Genomic DNA, 26,358 nt, shown 5'->3' with positions numbered 1-26,358 from the left:
TCTTTGTCTCGCACGCACACACACACACACACACACACACACACACAGCCAGACTTCCTTGCTAGCAGCACTGAAATGTCAGCATGTTTAAACCAGGAAGTAGATTAACTAGGTTGCTGTTCGGTGACACACCTGTACGCAGCAACAGCTCTAAGCTCGCTGTGAACATCTTCACTGTCCTTTTGTTCTCACGTTAAACTTCAGTCTGCACTGAGTACAGTCATTCATTATTTTATTTATTTATTTAGTTAGTTTAAATAAAAGGTTTGCAGTGAGAGTTAAGACTGAGGACAGTTTTTTTTTTTTTTTTTTTTTTTTTTTTTTTGTATTTTTTAGGACCACAGGACATGTCCTCTAAGTCATTTTTGGCCATGTTTCCATTCTAAATATAGGATCCAGGGAAGCGTCTTCTTCATTTACTCTGTTGTGAATGATCAGAGAAACATAAGATCCACTCACCGACCACTTTCAGATCCACCTTGCTAGTATGGGTTGGACCCCTTTTTCCTCCTGAACTCCCTTAATTCTTGGTGTGATGGATTGAACCAGGTGGTGGAAACCTTCCTCAGAGGTTTTGCTCCATATTGGATTGACAGCATCACACAGTTGCTGCAGGTTTGTCGGCTGCATCCATGATGAGAATCCCAAAGCTGCTCTGTTGGATTGATATCTTGTGACTGTGGAGTTCATTCATTCTAGAATGAAGGAATTAAAAGATGGCTATGTGAAGCACTAAAGGGTCAATTTCTTCTCAAGTATAGCATGACATAATCTCCAGCCCCGTGTTTACGAGCTGGTCTGGCCACGAGTTCATGTACGTTCATGTGAATTTCTGGTTATGGAAAGGTGTGATGTGGGCTCTGTGCTGCTTTCAGGGACTTTCCCAGACTCGGGAATGCAGCAGCTGTTTCACTGCTAGTCTGTGTGACTTGATTGGGGCCTTTAGCAGGCGCTACATTTAGCATGAGTGAGCTGAACTAAAGACTGACTTGAGCTGCAGCAGCTATGTCTCATTTATTTTATCTTTAGACTATTCAATTCTCATTTTCAAACTGACCTTTTTCATGTCCTTGTTCCACCTAATCATGTGTTGATCCTGTAGGTAGCATTTCCCTGATGCACTCAGAAGTGATTCAACTTCACTGATCCTGTGCACAAGAGCAGTTATTTTTTAGTATGCTGATCTGTTAATGAAGAGGAAAATGCTCATCATTCTCTGCTTTTTGTTGTGTAGGAACTGAAAAAGGATTCCAAAGATGTCAAGGAAGCAAAAACTGAGCCAAAAGAAGAGACATCTCAGCCTCAGAAGAGGGAGAAGAGTGCAGGTAATGTGGCCAACCTTGTCCAGAGGATGAGCATCATCGGTATCCCCACTGGTGGCTTCCAGCCTCAGCCGCCTGCGGCTTCAAAGAGTAAGATTTGTGTGTGTGTTTTTAATAAAATGGCTCATGTCTCACAGCTCAACTGAATGCTGCTCGTTCTCAGAGGCCCTGTTGCAAATGTAATTTCACTTCTGTCTGCTGTGTGAGCTCACATGTCCCATCATGCATGCTCAGCTGAGAGAATTCCTCCGGTGTGTCCAGTCTTGCACAAATCTGCCATGGCAGATACAGTTTTATTCTTTTTCTCCACTCGATGCTGTTTTCATCTTCCTGTGTGTAAACACAGATCCTGACATTAGGCGATACGCTCACTGGCCACTTTATTAGGTTCACTTGTTCAGTTGTTTACAGAAATATCTAATCAGCCAGTCACAGTGTATATTAGGGAGCAACAACCTGATTTTGAATACAGTTTGGTTCTCTTCCCTCTGTTACACACAAACAACTCACTTCTGAACATTAACTTTATTCACCGTTGCCATATTCACAACAACGCAGTTCGCACACGTGCATTTACTCCCCAAACCAGCAACCGGACTTGTGCCCCCTTCACAATAACAGCACACGTATGCGACCACCATGAAACAAGTACAGAAGTATGTGTTAACCAGTAACACAAAGTGGACCGCAGCTCATTTTAAACCTTGAATTTAGCTAAATCTGGATAATAAAGGAAATTTCCTGCAGATGAATAGAAATATAAACAATAGACGACTTTTAAGTAAAAATAGATTCCTGTCAAACATGTTAAACATAACAGATTATTAGGCTGGGCATGTTAATACGTTAACTCATTAATTAACTAGTACTAACTGGCTCTGAACACACATGCAGACGCGCCATGGAAAAGTGTGAAAGAAAAATATGTGTACCGTTTCTTTTCAGTGTTAGATTTTAAGTTTAAAAAAGTCATTGAATAACTTTAGCACAGACTAGACACTCCAACGCCAGGTGAACTTTATCTCCTACTGCTGTCAGTTCTCGGTGAAGAGAAAATGTTGAATAGTCAATTAACTGAATATTTGCACAAGTTTTGAGGTCTTTATCTTTATTTTTCTCTTGAAACATCACCTCTACCCTCACTCAAAATCTAGAAGTGCAGAGATTCTAATCCTTCCTCCTGGCTAGAAGTTCACCGTCAGATATTTTCCCTTTGTTTTAAGAAGGGATTATTTTATTTTAATAGTTTATTTTTTACAGTAAAACATTACCTCAAACCAGACTGAGCAGAGATGACCTGCAGCAGATTTTCGCCTTCTTGCTAGTTTCCATCTGCAGTCCCTGTGGCTGGCAAAAGAAGATTTAAAAGGATTAAAAATTAGAAAGAAATATAAATAAAAACGTAAGAATAAAAAAAAAGAAGGTAAAAAGGATTTAGAAATGGATAAAGTATAGTACAAACATATGTTTAGCTGGAGGTGCAGCTCATAGTGTTCAAGTCCTTTCCATACAGTGCAAAAATGCATAAAATTTAAACAACACAAAGACTGATAGAGGCGGTTTTTATGTAAACTTTTTGAATAATTTGATTTTGCGTATAGCAGTCCATTTAATCACAGTTAAAGATTTGAAGCTCTACAAAGTACCGATTTGGCTCTGAAGTCACAGAACATGGATTCACATCACCTTCCCAGCAGCTTTGAGGTTTCTGATTTTTCTGTTTGGGGTCTCATCAAGAGAAGCAAACGGATGACTGTTTTTGCAGTTTTAACCAAAACTGGGTGAGATATGTGTTCATTGAAAGTTACACCCCCTTCACACACACACACACACACACCCTTTGGCCTGTGTCAACATGTCATACAATGCAGGTGTTCATGGTAAATTTCCACTGAACTGCTTCATAGTAACAAACCAACCGTTCTAAACCGAGTCTGATGTGTGTTCCTCCGTAGCTGCGTTCAAAAACTTTTCTTTTGTCTTCTGAATATTTCATCTGTTGCTCATCTATCAGGGCATGTCTGCTTTCTGCTGCAGGATCCCAGTGTGGGGTGGGGCGCTCAGCCGCCCTCCCACCTGCTGGGTTTATGCTCGGCTAACTTTCTCACCTGACAAGACAAGACGACGACACACTTTCTAGCAGCAGTTCAGTAGATTAACTGAGGTTTCTCTCCACAGAGCCGAAGAAGCGGCAGTGCAAGGTGCTGTTCGTGTACCAACCACAGAACGAAGATGAGCTGGAGCTGAAAGTTGGAGACGTCATAGACATCATAGAGGAGGTCATTTCAGCTTTTCACACTCATCACGTCTCTGAAGGTTGAGAAAAATTGTTGAGGATGTCATAATTTCTCGTGCTTTTGCTGAATTAGAAGTTTTTTTTTCTAGGACAACCAGGGTTCATTTTAGGAGTATTTGAGGGCTGCAGCTCAGCTGTAGGCAAGTTAGAGCAAGTGGAAATATGAAGCTACGGAAACTTTGAATGCTTGAAAGTGACAAAAGAATGTGACATGACAAAGTGGTCCTACTAAGACAATGTTTAAAGGGCTCTCTGTAGGGACACCTGCAGAATTAATCCATTAAATTTATAAAAAGCAACTTTTCTTTGTCAGATTATTAACTTAACGTTGTGTGCAGGTGGAGGAGGGCTGGTGGAGCGGCAGCTTCAACGGCAAATCAGGACTGTTTCCATCCAACTTCGTCAAAGAGCTGGAGGCCTCGGAAGAGGAGGTGGAGAGCATTGAAAGCACATCTGATGAGACTGGTAATGTGGACGGACACAAAACAGGAAAAACTTGGAGAAGTTGAGCTGGATTATTATGATTTGGTGCTTTGATTGTGTGATACCAGAACACAACGCAGGCCGCGTGTATTCACTGCAATACATGAGTGAGCAAAAGTTTGTTCCAGTTCAACCCAGTTTAGCTTTGTTAAAGTATTCTGGTTTAATTGTTTGTGCAGCTTTTTCATTAGAGTCACTAACTCATTGTGAGAAGGATTGTGTGTTGCTGCAGCTGTTCAGGTGAGGCGTTCTCCTCAGACACAAGCCTCAGCAAGGAGCAAGTCCATCAGCATGTCTATGAGCCCAGATCTTGTGTTTTAAGAGACTGTTGGCAAAACTCCAGCTAGAGAACAGCCCAGCAGAGCAAAACAATCATGTTGGTGGATTTTTATTGTTTGAATTGTGCTTAATAATATTAAATTAAGCAGGAATGAAAAATAATATGCAAGATGCGTTCATTTGAACTTGCACACCCGGACTAAGCTGCTTCATTTTCAGACAGTTTTAACCGCTGCGAATCCAGACGTCTGTGAACATTTTTGTCTGAAAGAAAATCCCACAATGCATTTGGACATGGATAAACTATCACAAATAACAAAATATTATGCTTCTAAGTAAACACAGCAGCAGAGGTATATATGGTATATCCTTTCTGGGTCTTTTCTGAGGCTTCTTCCTGTTGGGATGTGCCCAGGAGGCATCCTAACCAAACGCCTGAGACACTTCATCGGATTCCCCCCCAGCAGCTCTCTGAGCCCCTCCCAGATGACAAAACTACTCACCACCTAAAGTCCCATCTATGCTCCTTTTATGTGCATAAATTGGAACTGCCCCATGATTTTTGGTGGTACGGCTCCTTTTGTTGTGTCGGAGGACGCTTTTGTTAGACCCTAGAAACAGACCAAATTATGTACAAAAGAACGCATGAGACTGGCGGAAGGATCTGTCTTTAGTCTAGATCATTAATAGGCCTTTACGGTAGAGCCCAGGCACCCTGCAGAGGAAAGTCATTTCAGCCACTTGTCTTGGCGATCTCGTTCGTTTGGTCACCACCCACAGCGTGTGACCATAGGTGATGGTAGTAACAAAAATCCAAGATATTTGCCTTTTGGCTCAACTCCTTTTTCACCACAGCAGACTGATGCAGAGTCTGCATCACGTTTGACACCACACCGATCCTCCTGTCAGTCTTCCGCTCCGTTCTTCTCACTTGTGAACAAGACCCTGAGATATCAAATCAAACTTTATTTATAAAGCACTTTTCATGCCACAGGCAACACAAAGTTCTTTACATCATTAAAAACATTTATGCATATTAAAAATAAAACAAGCCTTTACATACATCAAAGTAGAATTACATAACAATAAAAACACTCATTAAAATCTTTCAACCAGCCTGATGCTGCTGTGAAGAAACAATATCAATATCATGGGGATCCATCCACACCAGGAGCCAGTCCACCCATGTCCAACAGTGGCAACAACCCCCATCAGGACAGACCAGGGCCACACCACAGCCAGAATTTATTATTATTATTATTATTAGATAACATTACATTGCACTCATTTAGCAAACACTTTTGTCCAAAGTGACTTACAGTGGTTAGGCTGTAGAGTTAAGGGTCTTTATCTAAGGATCCAACTGGAAGGTGTTAATGTTCATCCGTTGGGGGAATCGAACGCTGGTCTCCTGCATGAGAGATGGATGCTCTGCCAACTGAGTATCCAGCCACATTACATTACACATGACATTATTTGATATCCCAGCTATTGTTAGAAAAATAAGGAATTCTGGAGATGAAAAAGATTCCCTGCTTCACCTTCTGTCTCTCCGACATTGTTTCTCCTCCCAGATGGAAGTGCAGCAGAAGTCAGCGTCACGCCCACATCGCCTCCGCCTGCATCAGGAAACGGAGTCACCCAGCCCAGGAAGATCCGAGGAGTCGGCTTTGGAGACATTTTCAAAGAGGGGTCGGTCAAACTAAAAGTACGACTGCCCAGTCCTGAAAAAGAGGAGAAGAAAGAAAAAGTAAGTGTTACAAAACACCCCTCTATCTTTGGGATGTACTGATAACATCTCTGGTCTTTACAGACATTCATTTTTCTGTTTACTCCTGTTCCTTTCTGTGGGAATGTACACAAACACAAGTGTTTCTGCATTGTTGGTTATCTGTTAAAACAATGTGTTACTACCTTAAAAGCATATTGATGCATGTTTTAATATTCTTATTGTAAAGGAACTCATTTATCTAGGCTTTTTCTAAGCAACCAGGACGCTATCATGTCATAGTGCTCAGATTTCCTCTTAAGCTCAAGTTCAGCAGGCAGTGCACCACAGCTAAATATTTTAAAATAAGTAACTCCTGACTACTCCAGCTTTTTAACTTGTACTCTGGGGAACAGATGAAACGAGAAGCTAGCTCAAGACATGAGAAGGCAACAGCTGGGCATTTGGGCGCCTCTGCTATTGTTGATGTTAATCAGGCAGTTTAAACTTTTCCATTGTTGCTTCCGTTGATGAAACAGCAAAGAGATTGTTTGAGTAATGCTGTGTTTTTGAGACCGAAGCACAATAATTTGCATTTACCAACCTCCCCAATATTTCATACATTGCATAAAAACAGGAAACATTAACAACTTGTCAGTAGGGGGGATGTTGAAGCAGTGTTACCTTGGTAGGTATTTACAGCAGGATCTGCTCTACCTTAGCTAGTATTTGACCATATTTCCCACTTTAAGACTCCCCAAAAGATTTAGACTGTGAACTTTGCACAAAAAGTCAGTAAATTAGTGTTTTGTGGATTATTTTTTTGCTGGAACAATGCTTCTTGGTAATAATTGTTATATCGTTGGAAAGCCTGACTTCAGCAGAGAAGATCTGTTAGTTTTTCATGGGCGCAACCCCACATTACTCAGCTTTGCTGCTCATCCCACAAATACATTTTCCTTACAAATGTGGCTCCATTTAAAAGATAAACAAACAGGTTTTCCATCGCAGGGCTCCAGCCTGCCTTTTATCATTGGCTGCGCTGGTGCACCTAACCTTTTAACTTTGGTGCACCAGTAAAAATTTAGGTGGACCCCAGTTTCACCACGTCGCTCTCTGCAGCTCATTTTCGTACATATTGAGGATTGTCTCTAGATCATTACACAAAACATTTAGGCTAAGCTGTTGTGAATTGTGGGGAAAAAAAAGTTTAAGCGTCAAGGATGTGATGAAACAAAAAATTTCAAACTTTAAAATGTCTCATGAGATTGTTACCTCTGGCAAATTTCCCTCCTCAGGACTTACTATTTATCTACTTAGACTTGAATTTTGTGTAAGGCAGCTCCTCTTTTTGTGTGTGTGTGTTTTTTTTTAATACACTGCAGCCTCTCAGTATTTATTTTCAATGGATTTTCTCCAGGACAGCCTCCAGGTGCAGCTCAAACAGACTGTGTGTTTGATGGAGGCTTTTCTTGTTTTCTGGCCAGATTTATCAGCCAGTATGTTCCCACGCTGATGCTTCTCCAGAAACGAAGCAGCTCTGTCAGTGTTTCTAGAGCTGTGTAGATTTTTTTTTTTTAAATGACTTGTTAACCACCGCTGAACTTCTGGGGGAGGCTTGATCCCAGTCAGTTCAGCTGACGTCACACAGATGGAGAGCTGCAGCGGTTCAACTCTCATCCAGCTTTTCTGCTTCATGTTGCTCAGACTTGGTGAAAAACTCTTAAATTAGTGAGTATAATAGATAAAAACCTCATACGAGCAAATTCCAACTTATTACACGTTTTACAACTAATTCCAGTTTCTGCGATTCTCGTCTGTGTCGTTTGTACCGGGCATCTAATGGCCGTTGGTCTTCATTTCAAACCAACACACAACACGGTATCGGCCTGCAGCTGTGGATCACAGCTGATCAGAGGTGAAAATCCACCCCATGGCTTCTTATCACAGTGTTATTCTTCTCTGTGCTCTGGTAAGGAGGGAATGAATGCAGAATACGCTGACATTCAGAGGTAATATAGGTCCTTCACTCAGACCCGTAAAATGTTGGGCACAACTGTGTAACCAAGAAAAAAAAACGTTTGCCACACTCAACAAATTTTCATTCGTACTCTAGAACCGCATCAGTTTAAGATTTATTGCCAAGAAGCTTTGTTAGAACAAAAAAATAATCCATGGAACACTGATTTCCTTATATTTATATTTCCTTTATCCAGCTCTATATATGAGGTGAGGGCCTGAAAGATGTCAACCCAATGTAACGTTGCACAGCTGCAGGTCTTCATTACCTTCATATTCTCCATTTGCCTGCTGACTCACCTCTAGGAATTGGACCAATCAGAAGGCATTGCCCTTAAACCCTCTCGTTTCCCCCCTGCTTCCCCCAGGAGCTAGTATTTGAAGTTATGATTGGTGTGAAAGTAATTTAGAGTGAAAACAAATCATACCATGTCTACTCTAAGGTCAGTTTGTTTCTGGAAAATAACATTTTAGGAACAGATGAGACAGGAAGTATGAACTGTACAACTAAAAACATGAAGAAAAGGTTTCAGAATGCCTTTTTGTTAAAATTCATGTAGGAAACAGACTTGACATGACTCGCTGTAAGAGCTTACCTTGGTTCTGAATCTTTCCCTCCTTCTTTTTTTCCCCTCATAACAGCATTCACACAGTTTCACCACTAACTCTGCTTCCCTTGCTTTGCTTCATGTACCTTGCATGCTCTCATTCTTCTCTCCACAGCATCAAGTATCCTCATTTGGAACGGACCAGCCTTTAAAACAGTTGTTTCCTGTGTGTCTGGTACTTGCAGCTGTCATTTTCCCCCTCTGAATGGCTCAGCCTCATGATTACCAACACCATTCATCCTGCGTCCATAACAAACATGCTCAGATCATTCAACATGTTTTTAGTTCAAATACAGACTTGACTCGAGGAGTCCTACACACAAAGCGCCATGTCCACTCATGTTTGATAAGTCACTTCCATCTGTTTGGTTTGCTTCATTTTAGTCAGCCCCATCATTACCATCAGCTGCAAAGCCCGCCCATCCCAACATGACAGACCCACAGAGGGCAGACGGAGACCTCAAACCCAAAGGTAAGACATGCTGGCAGCCCACTATGTCTCACTTCACCTGGTTGTGAAAGTGACTGGTGGATTTTACCTTTCATTTGTCTCATTAGAGTCAGATCCGCATTTACAATCCCTGTTTCAGAAAAGCTGGGATGTTGTGTAAAATGTAAATAAAACATGCTATAAATTTTCATAAAACCAAATTTATTCCCAATAGATCATAAATAACATATCAGATGTTGGATCTGAGACATTTTATCTCTTCATTGAAAATATTAGCTTATATTTAATCTGAAGGCAGCAACACATCTGTAAAAAGTTGGAACTGGAGCAGCAAAAGGCTGAAAAAGTCATTTGCACAAACTGGTGAAGCATTTGACAACTAACTGGCAACAGGCCAGTATCACGACTGGATATTAGAGGAGCATTTCAGAGAGGCAAAGATGCTTCACAAATCTGAGACAAACTAGGTCTAAAAACTGTGGAACAATTTCAGAAAAATGTTCCTTAATGTGAAATTGTGAATAGTTTGAGTCCGTTTACATGCCTGTCTAAATCTGATAACTAGTAGTAATCAGATAATTGTAATAGTCCACTCTGATGCGTGCATCTACATACACTTCTGAAATGCAATTTTTGAAACACCGTTGTCTTCATATCCCTTTCCATTATTTGATTTCTGTTGGAGTACCTGTGTAGTGATGTAAATTCCTTTTATTTCATAATAAGTCTCCATAGTCTCAGTGTTAGCTGCTAATGTGAGAGCTAGTAAGCTACTACATAGTATTTAAATACTGGCACACAATTCATTGTAGGTTTCTTGTTCAAACTGACATCATACAAACTTGCATTTGTATGATAATGGCACAGCTGAAATTTATGAAAGATCAGCTTTACCTTAATAACCTGGTGTGACGTGGACTGATGCATTAGGTTGTTTATAAAACACCTGGATAGCCCCCTGACAGTGGGACAATAATCCCCATGTTTCTGAAAGTAGGAATACCATCAGGCTGGCTTCCCTGTTGAAATGCCACAGAATGACTAAAGATTTGTGTTGCTAATTTTTCACACATCAGCGACGTGAGAATCTGTCCTGAGGCTGTTCTGTACAGAACATTCCCACATAGCCGTGCAGGTCGGATCTACTGTTACTGGAAAAGCCTTTTAGAAGCCATTGCTGGTAAATTACGTCAGAAATAATGAAACCCATTCATTTTGTTTTTCCACCAGCACTGAATGTTGGACAGGAAAATAGAATTATTTTGTCTTAAACACACTCTCTTTCTACATATTATGTATGTGGTCTGTAGCACTGTGTGACAAGATTAACGAGAAATCTATAAACCTCCAAACTTAATAAGCTGTCGCATGTAAAACCCTGTCATTTGTTTTCCCCTTATAATAGATGTCAATATTTTGATTTCCTTAGCAAAAGAGTACTGTAAAGTCACGTTTTCTTATGAAGCCACAAATGAAGATGAGCTGACGCTGAAGGAGGGAGAATTCATCCACATACTGAGCAAGGTAAGCTTCCAAGTGAACTTATGTTAGTCTGACTACTATAGCATTAAAATTTAAACATGTTGGTCCAAATTAAGTTATTCTACGTTGGATTTTTCTTAACCCAGGCCCAACAAGGGATAGCAAAACAAAATAAAAAACTTATAGGATATCAAGAGCTATGAATTGGTCAAATTCCCCATGAAGCTCAATTATTTGTGTGTTTTCTTCAGTACAAAATGGCTCAACAGGAAAAAAGTCAACATTAACAAACTAATGGGGACAGATCGGCATGTATCATGGCACTCGGGGAAGCCATCATTTATTGACCTTTCATAGACTGTTCTAAATTTAATCCTTTAAACAACATTTATTATGTGGAAAAAGTACAAAAAACCCTGCATTTATCAAACTTTCAGAGGTCAGTCGTATGCACATTTAGTAAGAATAAACCATCGATAAATCCCTCACATTCAAAGGCATCATGCTGGTGGCCGTTCTTGGTCTTTTACATTCAGAAACACCATCAGCCATATATGGTAACAACAAATCCCTTTAGAAGACGGGAAGAAAAGAAAAAAGAGAACAGAGATGAGACAAGAGTCACCATCTGACTTTTACTCCCTGGAGAGAGACAGGTAGGATGCAAGATGGATGCCGAATAAGCCTTCGTTAGAGGGCGTCTCACTGAGGAAATCTGCCAAAGTTCAGTAGTGCCTATTTAAAGGGTGTGGTGCTTGTGTAAAGCAAAACTCAGCTGCAACATGATGCTCCAGGCTGGAGCACAAAGTTGTGAGGTGAGGTTTCTCAGGCATGGGACGCTGCAGGGTGACGATGGCTCCAGGAATGTACATAATAAATATCAATGTGCCATCAAAAAGAGTCAGAAACACACATTTTAATGTCAGAAAGTCACATAGTACTACTTTAAAAAGTATCATGTATCCTGATAAACACTGAAACAGAAATATGAATCGACCACAAAGACAGAACCCAGGAACCAGAGCGTTAAACCCCATTTCCTCAAAGGGGTCCGGCTTGGAATGGCATGGTTTGGTGCAGTTTACATTGGTAAACCCTGATTTCTGTTGCATTGCCACAGCTAACCATACCCTTCCCAGTAGGCTGGGTATAAGCTGGATAGCAATAGATTAATTCGCTACTTGTCTTCCTTGAATTATATCTTAGAACAATGTGACACAAACAAAGGAGGAGAATAATGTACATCCAGCAATTTGTGTTCTTTTTTCTTGGTATGTGGCTTTAAACGGCAAAAAAATCCATCATATATTTAAACATGTACCTGTTCCGATGTCTTAGGTTGCACTGAAAATGATGATTCTTTGAACCAATTAATGGATATCAGTGTGTCAAATCCCTCCCTTTAGGGTCAGATCAGTAAGATTGGGACCCCAACAGAAGGATTCTCAAAAAGTAGGACATCTCAGATCGGATATTCTGGCACCTTCCCCAGCTTATGCATATGGAAACACAAAAAAAAAAGTACTGTTCTATACTGTACTGAGCCAGACCTGTTTGCAGAAACAGGGCTTTAGTCCTTTACTGTGCAGATGGCTTGAGTATTTTGACTGAACATGATGCCCAATAAACAGTGTAGGGCTGAGAGCAGATTCCCTGCTGCCTTATCATACAACATGGTGTAATAAGCACAGAACAATAATAAATATACCCATTAGTTCAGGAGCCCCTTGATAGTATAAGATGTAATTTACACTTTGTGAGGTGTCTCTGCAGTTATTTGCCTCCAGATTCAGTGCAGACATAAAAGGCAGAGATTCTATATTTAACTGTAGCTTAAGATGTGTTTAATGACACCAGCATAAGTGGTTGTGGGTCAAGTTAAAACTACAAATCTGTATTGTTAAAGAGCAGACCTGCAGCATCTGTATCGCACGTGACTGCTTTGGTTTTCTTAAAAATATAGTCCCAGCAGGCTAATTTAAACCTTAAAACTGGTCCAGAATCCCTCCTGTAGTGATGTAAGATCCACGTAGGCTGAGCTTCCTCACCTCAGCAGCCTCCCACATGTCGTCATGTGTGAACACTCAGAGGGTTGTCATTGCATGGCAGAGAAGTCGTCCAACATGATGAGAGTCAGTTTCCTGTCTGTCTCTCAGGAGACTGCTGCCATCTAGTGAAAGTTGTAGGGAAATGCTTATTTAAGGGCTCATGATTGATTTTTGTCTTGGAGTATAAATAGAAACAAATCCCAGGTCTGGAATTTTTACAGAAAACATTTAAATTTACTTTGTTGTTTTTGTTTTTTCTTAATAGGACACAGGAGAGCCAGGCTGGTGGCGAGGTGAAGTTGGGGGCAAGGATGGAGTCTTTCCTGACAATTTTGTCACCATGGTTTCTGAAGCAGAGAGAGAGGTGAGCTCACATCAGGAAGAGAAAAGCCAACTGTTTGTTCTGTATTAGCATCAGGAGGCCATGTCTAGTTTGGTGAAAAATTCAGGCTAAAATCATCGTAAGTGGTCGTTTAAACCGTTTTATTTCACAGCTGAATTAATGTGTCATTTGAAACGCTGATTGTGCAAAATAAATCGTATAATTTATATTTAAGATGACTGTTCTCATGTACAACCCAGATTTAAAAGAAGTTGGGACACTGCATGAAATGTAAAAAAAAAAAAAAAAAACAGATTGCAATGATTTGTAAATGTGATAAACCCATATTTTATTCTCAGTTGAACATTAACTAATTTTACATTTTATAATTTAATGGAAAATATTAACTCATTTTGAATTTGATGGCAGCACCACATCTGTAAAGACTTGAAAGTGGGGCAGCAAAAGGCTGGAAACAAACATGACTGGAGGAGTGTTTGACAACGAATTAGGTTAATTGGCAACAGGCCAGTAACATGAGTGGATATAAAGCAGCATCAGATGTTTGTCAGATTTGAACATGGACAGAGGTTCATCAATCTGGGATAAACTGGGTCTAAAAATTGTGGAAGAATTTCAGAAAAGTTATCCTCAACATAAAATTGCAAAGACTTTGAAGAGGATTCCTTAGGAGGAATCTCTGTGTGCATGGGACAAGGTGAAGAAAAACTGGATGCTGGTGATCTTGGGGTCCTCAGGCAGCACTGCATTGAAATGACATGATTCTCTACTGGACTTCCAGAAACCACTGTCTGTGAACACAGTTCACCCTGAAATTAAACAATGCAGATTAAAGCTCCATCATGCAAAGAAGAAGCGAGATCCAGATCCAGAAGAAATGTTGTCTTCTCTGAATCAGACCTCATTTAAAATGGTCTGAGGCAAACCTGGATGAAGATGTGAACTAGTTTGTGGAAAGCATGGATGGCGTGTCCTGCAGACTAAAGAGGAGAGGGAGCATCCAGCTTGTTATCAGTGGACAGGTGAAAAGCTGCATCTCTGATGGGATGGGGCTGCATTAGTGCCTATGGCGTGGGCAGCTTCCACATCTGTGAAGCTCCATCAATGCTGGAAAGTACATGGAGGTTTTAGAGCAACATCTGCTCCCATCCAGACAACGTCTCTTTCAGGGAAGGCCTTGCAGATTTCAGCAAGACGATGCTGAACCACATCCTGCATCCATCACAGCAGCATGGCTTCACAGGAGAAGAGTCCGGCTGCTGAACTGGCCTGCCTGCAGTCCAGACCTTTCACCACTACACAACATCTGGAGCATCATGGAAGAAGTTTATCTGAATTATGTGATCCTATAACACGTTAAGGCACATTGCCATTTCTACCTAACTGAGCCACAAACAGTAAACAAGTGTTGCGTGTATGTGTGTGTGTGCAGGCATGAGTCTGCAAGAACAAGCCAGTGCTGCAGTGTCAGTGACACATTAATGCAGTGTGAGGATGCAGACCAAATTAATTGGGAGCTCCAGGATCAAGTCGTGTGTGACTGAAGATGAGATTTAAAAACTGGCCTTTAAATGAAAAACCGTTATTGTTTGAACAAAATTAAAAAGAAATATTAACAGTCTTGGGTATGACATTTGTGATATCAAAACACGTTTTCATGGAGAAATCATTATGTATTTTCAAGTAATAATAATTCATTAGCCTGAACTTAAAAAAGGCTTTAGATAATTATTGAAATATAAGAATCGAATGTTAAATACTTTTTCCTGTTTTTTTATATTATACTATTACAAATCAGGATATTATAAAACAAAATCTGGTCTTTAACAGTTATTTGAATGAGGAAAATACAACCTCAAATGAATTATTACAGTCTCTTTGTCTATTTAACAAATTAATCAAAATGTGGAAGCAATGCATTGATAAACAAATCTACCTTCACTGCTTTAGTCACAGTGAAGAGTTTAAGTAGAAGCCAGGCACTGCCTCTCAAATAACTCCTATTCCTAAAAGGTCGCTTAGATGCTGTGTTAAAATGTAAAAACAGAATGCAATGATTTACAAATCTCATCAACCCATATTTTATTCCCAACTGAACACAAACTATATATCAGATGTTAAAACTGGCACATTTTATCATTTCATGGAAAATATGAGCCCATTTTAAATCTGATGGCAGCAACATGTCTGTAAAAAGTAGTTCCAGAGTGATGTTAGGCATGGCGTATAAAGTAGTTCCAGAATGATGTTAGGCATGGTGTAAAAAGTAGTTCCAGAGTGATGTTAGGCACGGTGTAAAAAGTAGTTCCAGAATGATGTTAGGCGTGGTGTAAAAAGTAGTTCCAGGGTGATGTTAGGCATGGCGTATAAAGTAGTTCCAGGGTGATGTTAGGCATGGCGTATAAAGTAGTTCCAGGGTGATGTTAGGCATGGCGTATAAAGTAGTTCCAGGGTGATGTTAGGCATGGTGTAAAAAGTAGTTCCAGAGTGATGTTAGGCACGGTGTAAAAAGTAGTTCCAGGGTGATGTTCAGCATGGTGTAAAAAGTAGTTCCAGAGTGATGTTCGGCACGGTGTAAAAAGTAGTTCCAGGGTGATGTTTGGCATGGTGTAAAAAATAGTTCCAGGGTGATTTTAGGCATGGTGTAAAAAGTAGTTCCAGAGTGATGTTAGACATGGCGTATAAAGTAGTTCCAGGGTGATGTTAGGCATGGTGTAAAAAGTAGTTCCAGAGTGATGTTAGGCACGGTGTAAAAAGTAGTTCCAGGGTGATGTTCAGCATGGTGTAAAAAGTAGTTCCAGAGTGATGTTCAGCATGGTGTAAAAAGTAGTTCCAGAGTGATGTTTGGCATGGTGTAAAAAGTAGTTCCAGCGTGATGTTAGGCATTGTGTAAAAAGTAGTTCCAGGGTGATGTTAGGCATTGTGTAAAAAGTAGTTCCAGGGTGATGTTAGGCATGGTGTAAAAAGTAGTTCCAGAGTGATGTTCGGCACGGTGTAAAAAGTAGTTCCAGCGTTATGTTCAGCATGGTGTAAAAAGTAGTTCCAGGATGATGTTAGGCATGGTGTAAAAAGTAGTTCCAGAGTGATGTTAGGCACGGTGTAAAAAGTAGTTCCAGAATGATGTTAGGCGTGGTGTAAAAAGTAGTTCCAGGGTGATGTTAGGCATGGCGTATAAAGTAGTTCCAGGGTGATGTTAGGCATGGCGTATAAAGTAGTTCCAGGGTGATGTTAGGCATGGCGTATAAAGTAGTTCCAGGGTGATGTTAGGCATGGTGTAAAAAGTAGTTCCAGGGTGATGTTCAGCATGGTGTAAAAAGTAGTTCCAGAGTGATGTTCGGCACGGTGTAAAAAGTAGTTCCAGGGTGATGTTAGGCATGGTGTAAAAAATAGTTCCAGGGTGATTTTAGGCATGGTGTAAAAAGTAGTTCCAGAGTGATGTTAGACATGGCGTATAAAGTAGTTCCAGGGTGATGTTAGGCATGGTGTAAAAAGTAGTTCCAGAGTGATGTTAGGCACGGTGTAAAAAGTAGTTCCAGGGTGATGTTCAGCATGGTGTAAAAAGTAGTTCCAGAGTGATGTTCAGCATGGTGTAAAAAGTAGTTCCAGAGTGATGTTTGGCATGGTGTAAAAAGTAGTTCCAGCGTGATGTTAGGCATTGTGTAAAAAGTAGTTCCAGGGTGATGTTAGGCATTGTGTAAAAAGTAGTTCCAGGGTGATGTTAGGCATGGTGTAAAAAGTAGTTCCAGAGTGATGTTCGGCACGGTGTAAAAAGTAGTTCCAGCGTGATGTTCAGCATGGTGTAAAAAGTAGTTCCAGGATGATGTTAGGCATGGTGTAAAAAGTAGTTCCAGAGTGATGTTCGGCATGGTGTAGAAAGTAGTTCCAGAGTGATGTTAGGCGTGGTGTAGAAAGTAGTTCCAGAGTGATGTTAGGCATGGTGTAAAAAGTAGTTCTAGGGTGATGTCCGGCGTGGTGTAAAAAGTAGTTCTAGGGTGATGTCTGGCGTGGTGTAGCATCTCCTCTTTTAACAACTGCCACTTCCCAGATGTTTACAGATGTTAAAAGAAGGGGGATGCGACACAATGCTAAACGTCACCTGGAACTACTTTGTACAGATGTGTTGCTGCCATCACATTTAAAATCAGCTCATATTTTGCATGAAATGGTAAGATGTGTCAGATTAAGCATCTGGTATGATTGATACGAATTTAAGTTATAACTACATTGTGCTATACTGCCACGATATTCTACCAGATGTCATAAACTGTCTTCTCAACAAGAAGACATCAGTGGATGAACTCGTTTCCTGCCTTGTAATCACACCACAGGTGAGGTTTACTAGCGAGCAGCTGTGTAGAATGTCACAGCTGGCTCAAGGGATTTCTGCGATCTTCCTGGATGTGGTGTTGCTATGGTGATTAATAATCTCTGTTGCAGCTTCCAGGAATCGCTGCTTGTGTCTTGACTTGAAGTTTTGGCCAACTAATCATCCATAATGAGAAATTAACTGAAGTTATGAGAGTTTGGGATTTTTTTGGGGGTACGAATCTCATATTTCTCTTATGTTTTATAAATCAAAGCATCTTACCTAAAATGGCTTAAAATGTTTAACATGAGCTGCAAATCCAGAAAAGTTTATAATTTCATGTTTTTCCTAAGCTGGTAAAGCAGAAAGAAATTATTGACGGAAAGACAGGTGTAAAAGTATTACTGTCCTATCCCTTGTCTCTAAAGTGAAAAGACAGCAAGTCATTTGAAGCTGATTTAAAAAAAAATCATGATGTGTTTTGCTCTTTATTTTTTAGACTCTAACATCAAGAGGCTCTGTGAAATCTTCACCAAAGCAAGATTTAGAGGAGGTAAGAGAACATTGATATGTTTAAGGTATTTCTTTGATCTCCAGAAGAATGAACTTTTATTCTCATCTTCTTTTTTTTTTTTTTTTTTATAATTAGAAAAATCTATTTTTTTTCTTAAGGACAGACTGTGTAGAAAGTAAATGGTCTGTATTTATATAGCGCTTTACTGTACCTTTAATTACACCCATAGCGCTTTACATTATACATCTCATTCACACACACATTCACACACTGATGGTGGAAGCTGCCATGCAAGGCGCTCAACCACCCATCAGGAGCAATTTGGGGTTCGATGTCATGCTCAGGGACACCTCACCATGAGCTCGACATGCCGAGGATCGAACCGGCAACCCTCAGGCTACAAGACGACCGCTCAACCCACTGAGCCACGCCAAAAAATAAAGTGAGAAAGCACAACTTGGAGAGACGGTCATCATTTTCAGTTGTGTTCTTACTATATTTCAGTCTTGATCTTTTCAAGCTGATTCATTTTTCATTACTAGGCAAAAAACTGCACCCTCAGAACCAGCTCATCATCCCTCCACCACCGGGTTGGACAGCTGATACGAGGTCTTTGTGCTGGCGTGCTTAGTTTGGGACATCTTTGTTTAGGCCTCGTCTGTCTAAAAGATATTCAAATGCAGTTTTGCAAACTTAACTGTGCTTTCATGCCAAACTTCAGTCTACTTTTAATTGTACTGGTATGAACTTTTAACATGCGTTCTGAGTTCTGAAGAGTAAAATGTGATTCCTGAGTTTTTCAGTCCCCACCGTCTGGCATTGGGGTAAACATCCACAGACGTCCACTCACTCCAGGGAAGATTGACAGCTGTGTTAGATTATTCACTAGTGGAAAACATTTTTCCCTCTTTAAAACGATGGCCTCCAGATGGTTTAGAAACCGCCTATTTTTCTGCCTCCTGTCCAAAATGACATACCCAAAGTAAAAGAACTAATATCTTCCTTAATCCTTAATCTAAAAAAGAAAAAAGCTGTGGTTCTCATGGTTTTTGCTTGGTATTTGCATTCTGCTGCACAGGGCTGCATGATATCAGGTGCAATGATGATATCTGCAATAAAATAAATAAAGCTGCTGCTATTATGTTTTCTCATACGAAGCTCAACTGGCAACACTCATGCTCGGTTATCTTGAGCTATAATAACACTAGTAGCATGTTTTAATGCTAGATTGTAGTAACTTCTTAATAAAAATAATTTGGTCAGCAACACAAACAGATCATGTACTACAGTGTCCTTCAGCCTAAAGACTTGAAATAAAATAGAAAATTAACAGCTTTTGCAGAAGTTGAAGAAGTTTCTTCACCAACTTTTGATACATTATAAAGGAGATTAATTTTATATTCCAGTGTGCTTTCAAGCAGTTTCTGTCAGATGATGCAGAGTTTAGACATTAATGGATCGATGACTAATATGAAAAACAGAATAACTTTGATAACGCTGGATAAGATGCCCTCATCAGTAACGGTGGACCACTGTTTAACGCCATCAGTCCAGATATTTATAGCGCTGTCCTTGTCGGTAGTTGCGTGGTGGGAGCACTTCTGTGTAACCGTCTGCGTAGCAGGGGTGCATGTCAGGTCTGGAAGAGGTGCGTGTCGAACCCCCACAGACCCACGCAGCGGGGACTCCGAAACCGACTGCACGTTGATGTATTTCCTCCATGACATTGCGTTAACCCACACCTGAATGATCCACGCCATAAAACTACAAACACTTTGGTTTATTTTATTTCACTGATTTATTTATTTTGATGACAGTGTTGTTGTAGTAGTATGTAGTTTATTTAAGGTTGTATTTATTTTAAATTTGACGGAGCTTCCTCAGACATCACTTCATCCTCGTTTGCCATTTTCAGCTTGAATCACGTCTACAGCTGTCATGATGCCATCTATTTCTGCTGGCATGCGACTTCGTAATAACCAAGAGGAAACTTTTTCTTTGTTGTCGTCATGACAACAAAATGAAACACCAGTTATCGGGAGGAAAAACTAGCTTTCTTCCATCTGGATAATGAGAAAAAAATTTTAAAATTTGTTGTAGACGCTCTTTTCCCTTCAGAACTGACTTAGTTCTTGGTGGCCTAGATTCAACAAGGTGTTGAAAACATTCCTAAGATTTTGGTGCGTTATCCTGCTGGAAGTAGCCAGAAGACGGTACATTGTGCTCGTAAAGGGATGGACATGGGCGGCAACAATACTCGGTACTAACTGGGCATGGTGTAAACACCATAGTCTACATAAGTGGGCCAAGAAAATCTCCCCCCACCACCAGCAGCCTGAAGCATTGATACAACGCAGGACGGATCCACGGTCCATGTTGTTTCCACTAAATTCTGATCCTTACCATCTTAATGTGGAGCTGAAATGGAGACTCATCAGACCAGCAACGTTGTTGTTCTTAGCTGGCAGGAGGCACCCGGTGTGTCTTCTGCTGCTGTAGCCCATCTGCTTCAAGGTTGGACGTGTTGTGTGTTCAGAGATGCTGTTCTGCAGATCTTGGTTGGCTGATTTGACTTCCTGTTGTCTTTCTATCGTCTCCAACCAGTCTGCCCATTCTCCTCTGACCTCTGACATCAACAAGACCTTCTGGTCCAGACAACTGCTGCTCGCTGGATATTTTCTCTTTTTCAGACCATTCTCTGGAAACCCTGGAGAAGGTTGTGTGTGAAAATCCCAGTAAATACTCAGACCAACAACCATACCACATTTAAAGTCACCTCAATCTCCTTTCTTCCTCATTCTGATGCTCAGTTTGGACTTCAAATCATCTTCACCATGTTTACATGACTACATGTACTGAGTTGCTGCCATGTGATTGGCTGATTAGATGTTTGTACCAACAAGTAATTGAGGTAACCAGTAAGTGGAAGTTGTTTTATCTCCCGACTAACGTGAATCAATGATAATTCATCAAAACACAAAACTTTTTATTTTTGTTTGATGCAAATTGAGGATAAAAACAAAACGAGATTTCCTTTGTTCACATCAAACCTTAAGTCTTTGACTTCTCAGACTGAGACTGTCTTTTGTTGTCTGACCTGGTTTTCTGTTCTCCTTTTCTCTTCCTGTCAGAAACCAAAGAAACCACCTCCACCGTCAAAAAACGCAGGTAAGGAACCCTCCACACACAAACCCTCCACACACACAAACTACGGAGGAAGCTTTTTCTTTTTGTCTGTCTTTAATTTATCTTCACAACACTTCACAACTAGTCCTCCTTTTCATCTTCTGCTGTTTTTTCCTCATTCCTGTAATATTTCCTCCAAACCCCCATTTCTCCTCTTTCTTAACATGCATTTTAAACACAACAATGTGTTTTGCGTCATTTTTTTGTTTAAAGAAGCTGCGTTTCAGCAGCAACATTTACAGTTTGCACAGGAAGTAGCACTTGCACCTACATCCAGTTGCTTCTGCATTTAGTTGCAATATACAGTTTTTTTGCTTGTGAGGCAGCGACAATGTCTACGTGCACGACTTCCTGTCTGTGTGGATCAAACCACTCTGAGTGCGTGCAGATAAACACGAACAGTGTTGGGAGCCACATCGGTGAAACTGAACTACTGTATGCGGGCTAATGTTTGCAGCATCTCTGTGACAGTCGGGTAGTTGGTTTGTGTGGTTTGCTGCATGAGAATCTGCCTCTGAATTGCATGAGTGAGGTTGGACACACAGGTCACTCTGGACCATGTTTCGTTTTTCAGCTCTCAAGCCGGAGGTCCCAAGTGCTGACAAGAAGCCTCATCTCGTCAGGCTAGAGGAAAGAGGTACAGTAGGATGCCCCATCTTTAATCCATTCATCTTTCCATGCCACCCTTTTTTTTCACCACTTTGCTCCATATATAAAACTTTTGTGCTAGATTTGACTTCTGTAAGTGTTTTTATCCATCCTTCAACACGTAGGGGACCTGTACAACATTCTAGACAAAATATCTTTGTTCCTCTTTGCTTTAATCTCTTCTAGGTCTGTTTTTCTGCCTCCTGTCTGAAATGACAAACTCGAAATAAATGAAGTATATTTGTACAACTGCACGGGCCGTATGTATAACATTGGTCTCAAAAGAAGGCCGAGGCATGTGAGATTACTACATAAGTGCCAGAATCAACGTGTAACTGTGTCAGAGTAAATTCACCTGGAACACTGTAGGAAATGTAAAAGGCTTTTTCTTCCTAAAAGAAAACCACATTACTTTTAGTGTAAACCAGAGGATAGCAGCCCAGTTCTTCTTCTAACTAGTAAAGGAATGTCTGATAAGGAGCTGTGGCACAGCAGAAGGTAGAAAGTAAACCAGAGCAGTTTCCCAGAAGTTTTAATTGAGGTGTTACGCAGGTAAATTTCTCAGGAAACCTTTAGCCAGTGTTAGTGATGGACGCCTCCATCAATAGTCAGTCAGAAGGATTACAGCACAGCTCGCAAATTCACCTTAGAAACACCATGAGGATCCAGAAATAGTGAAGTCCAAGATGGTAGATGACAGGAAGAGTGAATACTTCACTATAAACCTCCTTCATCCCCATGGAAACTAGCAGGACCTTCATGATTTATTTCAAACAAGGGCAGAGTCACATTAGCAGTTTTTAGAGCAGGAATCGAACTTTTCACCACAAAACAGCAACAGTAAGACCTGGTTTCTGGTTCTGGTTGCTAGCTCCAGAGTTTCTGTCCCACAGTGGTGAGATGGACGTCTTTGTAATCCTCACTGGTTGGCTTTGAGTCTCTCTTTGAGTCTCTTTCATATGACACCTTGTTTATGTGGTTTGCTTGAAGTGAGAAATTAGCAGAAGTTCTAAAGTGGACAGTCCCGTATAACTGATTGTGGTTTAGACTGTGTTTAGTTTGGATGCCAATTCTTAGTAGAGTCTTTTAGCTGAGTTTCTCCCCGTCATGCTGGTATGCTGCGTGTTAGAATTGCTATTTCCTGATGTTTGTAAAGAACCGCTGAACTACATGTATCTCATGTTCTAGTCCTGCATCAGTTCTGCTAATACTCCACCACGGATGTGCTTTGTGGCATGATGTTTAAAGTTGTGTAAGTACAGCAAAATGAACATAAAGTGAAAGAAAACAAAGGTTTTATAGTTTTACATCCAGCTTGAAAGCCACCCCTGGATCAAATGAATGAAATAAAATCAGCCTTTTCTTTTACTCATAAAGCCCCGAATCGCACAAAGAGGGATTCTCATCACCTGATGAGACAGTTTAATGGATTGGAAAGGTTGCATTAATCTTCTGATGCCATTCAATCAAGTGTTGGTCGAGTTTTTTTTCCTTTTTTTTTCAAAGGAAGTTATAGAAATTAATCTTTTATTTATTTATTTATTTAATCTCTACATAATCAGATGAGTCATGTGGAGGCTTCTGTGTTTGTAGGAGGCATATTTACACCTGAGGTCAGTTTGTCTGAATTAAGTGTTCAGATAAAGATGTTGAGGGACGCTCAGTCAATGCTGTCAATGCCATTTCTACCTGACTGAGCTACAAACTGTGTGTGCGCACGCATGCGCGAGTCTGCAGGAACAAGCCAGTGCTGCAGTGACGCATTAATGCAGTGTGAGCATGCAGACCAGATTAACTGGGAGCTCCAGGCTGAAGTTGTGTGACTGAAGATTAGGTTTAAAAACTGGCCTGTAAATGAAAAACGCTTATTGTTTGAACAAAGGTAAAATATTAACAATCTTGGGTGTAAAGTTTTCTTGGAAAAATCATTATGTATTTTAAAGTAATAATAATCTATTATCTGTAATGTAATGCAGATAAGGTCAAGGTTAAAAACTGAGAAGGGTTAAAAGGGCATTTCCAAACAATTTGGAATCCAAATGATTATCCATGATTTAAGACGGCTGCCAGTTTACCCAGGAGAGGATGTCCCAGCACAGTCATGCTCAGAGAAACCTCAAAAAACCCAGAAGTGGCTCCTCAGACTGCGCAGGCCTCACAGCACACTTAGAAAACTTGTGATTGCCAAGTTTGCCTCAGGAAAGGAAACTTATACAGCTATATTTTAAATATTTACATACTAAAATATGATAACAGCATTTAATATTTTTATAGAATAAAAAAAATATGCCTGTAGTAGGAAAACACTGTATGTGATTAAAAAAATGTGGCAGTGTTATGTAATAGACTAATAAAAGTAGTATTTATTTATATGTGAAACTCAGGACAAGCATCAACTATTGTGGTTTGTTTCTTCCTGGTCCTCAGAGCATCTCTAATCGTCCCTCATCTTTAACCTCTTCATTCAAGTAGAACATTAGTCACAAAGTGCAGATGCATCTGCAGCTCTTACTACCTGCTGGCTGATTGCTATGTCCTCCATGTCTCTTTCTTCAGTACGTCATTTTCTTGTTTTTTCTTTTTTTCTTGTCATCCCGTTGCCACGGCGCTTGGTCCTCACCTCATTCCTCTAAACCCCCGGGGGAATGAGGAAAATCTTTTCTCAGAACCTCATAAAGCTCCTTAAAGTTGAGCGTGAAGCAAATGAACATGAATGGATCCTTCACACAACAGCTGTATTATATGGAAAACTGGTAAGAAGTACTTTTCTGTCTTGGTGCCTCCAGCTGTCGTTTTAGGTAATAATAAAACCCATCCTGTCATGTCTGACTTTATGTTCACGCTGCTGTGTGACAGCAGAAATTCCACGTGAACATGCCTCTCGTTCACTCGCGCTTTGGTCACCTTCGTCATGCCCACATCTCTGTTCTCTGTTGTGATGCTGTCACTGATTATCTGACCAGAGGAGCAGATTGCTCACCCTCACACTGACAGAAGGGATTCTGTCACAGCTGCTAATGATTGCATGGGAAACCGCATGGCTTCCTATGAAACCATACATTTACATGAAATCATTTTTGACTTCCTCCAACCCTCAAATTGCAGTTTGCATCAACGATTTTCAGAAGTTTGGTTCTACTTTGCACGCCTTCTTATCAAAGCAAAGTTTTTAGATCCTTTACTCTGGTTTGCAGATCCTTTCAAATATTTGAAACTTTGAGGAGAAGATATAAACCGAGAGGATCTGCTTTAGGCAACACGTCTGCAGCTCTGCAGCTTGTCCTCCAGCGATGTCGAGCTCTGGGTCATCAGAGTCTCAGCAATGCTCAACACAAACGAGTAAAATGGAGGCAAATACGCCTCAGGTAGCATGAGCATGTCAGACAGACACACCCCAAGAAAAAGCTAAAAAGCTGGCATGCCCTTTAACATCAGTTTGAATAAATCTTTAAAAGAAAGAAAAGAAAACACAACATGTAGTTGGACTGTAACAGATTTTCTCAGGGAAAAACAGTTTTGTTATCTGGTCCAGTTTATTTTAATTTCATCTTATTTTATCTTTAATTTATTCTCATTTTATTTTATTTGATTTTATTTTATAATAGATCTTAATTGATCTTTTTATTATGAATTATTTATTTAAATTATTCATATGGGGTGGTATTTTTTATTTTTTTATTTTTGTACTTTTTCGCCATTTTTTTCTGATATTTTTGTGTGTTCTATCATTTTGTATTCATTTATTTATTTTACTATGTAAACGAGTCACGGAGTTTTATTGTCTCTGCTTCATGAATGAATTAAAAGATGTCTGTTAACCAAATCTTTTATTTATTCTCCCTGATGGAAAATCTGAGTTTGTTTCCCAGATAAAAAGTTTTGGACTGTCGGCTTGAATTATTGTCTGCACATCCTTCAGGGCTCCAAACAAAATGAGCCTTTTTTTTCAGCCAAAGAGAGGAAGGAGTTGTTGCTTTTGTGGTTTTTATTTCAGTCCTTTCAGTTTTTTTCTTCTCTTCTGGCTTTACTCAGAAGAACTTTTGCTAGAAGACAAACATCCCGTCAGCAGGTACTCCTCTGTTAGACGAGCAGTGGACAAACAAAGTCAGCAGACAAACTGTTGAACATCATGTTCTGGTTGTTTCAGCTCTGCACAAAAACAAGTCTTAAGATATTTCCTTATTTGTCACCCTTAAAAACTGTGAAATTGTAAAATTATGACAAGAAGGTGAAGCTTTGTTTGTTAGACCGTTTTCTCTCATCTATTAATCTTATCTCATCTCCTCTCCCCCCTCTCGGCTTTTTTTCTTCTATTCTGACTTTATCTTCTTTCCTTTGTCTGCCCCTCCCCCCCTTCTCTGTTTCAGGTGACAAGGTCACTCCAGATCACAAACCCTCTAAGCCTGCGGCGCCGGTGGTCCCGCCTAAAAAGCCGGTCCCTCCTCCAGGAAAAAGCAAACCTGCAATTATCCCACCCAAGAGGCCCGAGAAGCCACTCGCTCCCACGCCAAGCCTCAAGTTCGTATGCTATGCTGCTAATCTGAGTCCTTACCGGTCCACTGAATAACCTCCGAGTCTGTCCCATTAACAACTTCTATACTGAAGTATTCTAATAAATAGTAAATGAGTCTTCTGATAACTTTTTTTTCCATTTTATTGTAAACT

At 40.3% G+C, this 26,358-nt stretch overlaps 1 protein-coding gene across 3 annotated transcripts in view; it reads left to right on the top strand.

The window, feature by feature from the left end:
• The window catches only part of LOC121633658 (CD2-associated protein), a 70,309-nt gene that overhangs the window by 20,334 nt on the left and 23,617 nt on the right, over nucleotides 1–26,358 (top strand). For all 3 annotated transcript variants that reach the window (XM_041975839.1, XM_041975838.1, XM_041975840.1), the window contains 11 exons: nucleotides 1,235–1,412; nucleotides 3,501–3,601; nucleotides 3,957–4,083; nucleotides 5,955–6,130; nucleotides 9,100–9,187; nucleotides 10,596–10,690; nucleotides 12,962–13,060; nucleotides 17,845–17,898; nucleotides 20,991–21,027; nucleotides 21,620–21,682; nucleotides 26,061–26,211. In XM_041975839.1, coding sequence (XP_041831773.1) covers nucleotides 1,235–1,412; nucleotides 3,501–3,601; nucleotides 3,957–4,083; nucleotides 5,955–6,130; nucleotides 9,100–9,187; nucleotides 10,596–10,690; nucleotides 12,962–13,060; nucleotides 17,845–17,898; nucleotides 20,991–21,027; nucleotides 21,620–21,682; nucleotides 26,061–26,211 — 1,169 coding nt within the window. The remainder of the gene's footprint in view (nucleotides 1–1,234; nucleotides 1,413–3,500; nucleotides 3,602–3,956; nucleotides 4,084–5,954; nucleotides 6,131–9,099; nucleotides 9,188–10,595; nucleotides 10,691–12,961; nucleotides 13,061–17,844; nucleotides 17,899–20,990; nucleotides 21,028–21,619; nucleotides 21,683–26,060; nucleotides 26,212–26,358) is intronic.

The sequence above is a fragment of the Melanotaenia boesemani genome, chromosome 22 (genome assembly GCF_017639745.1).
Source record: "Melanotaenia boesemani isolate fMelBoe1 chromosome 22, fMelBoe1.pri, whole genome shotgun sequence".
Lineage (NCBI taxonomy): Eukaryota > Metazoa > Chordata > Actinopteri > Atheriniformes > Melanotaeniidae > Melanotaenia > Melanotaenia boesemani.
Note: the sequence above shows the minus strand (reverse complement) of the source record. Positions and strands in the feature narration are given on the sequence as shown.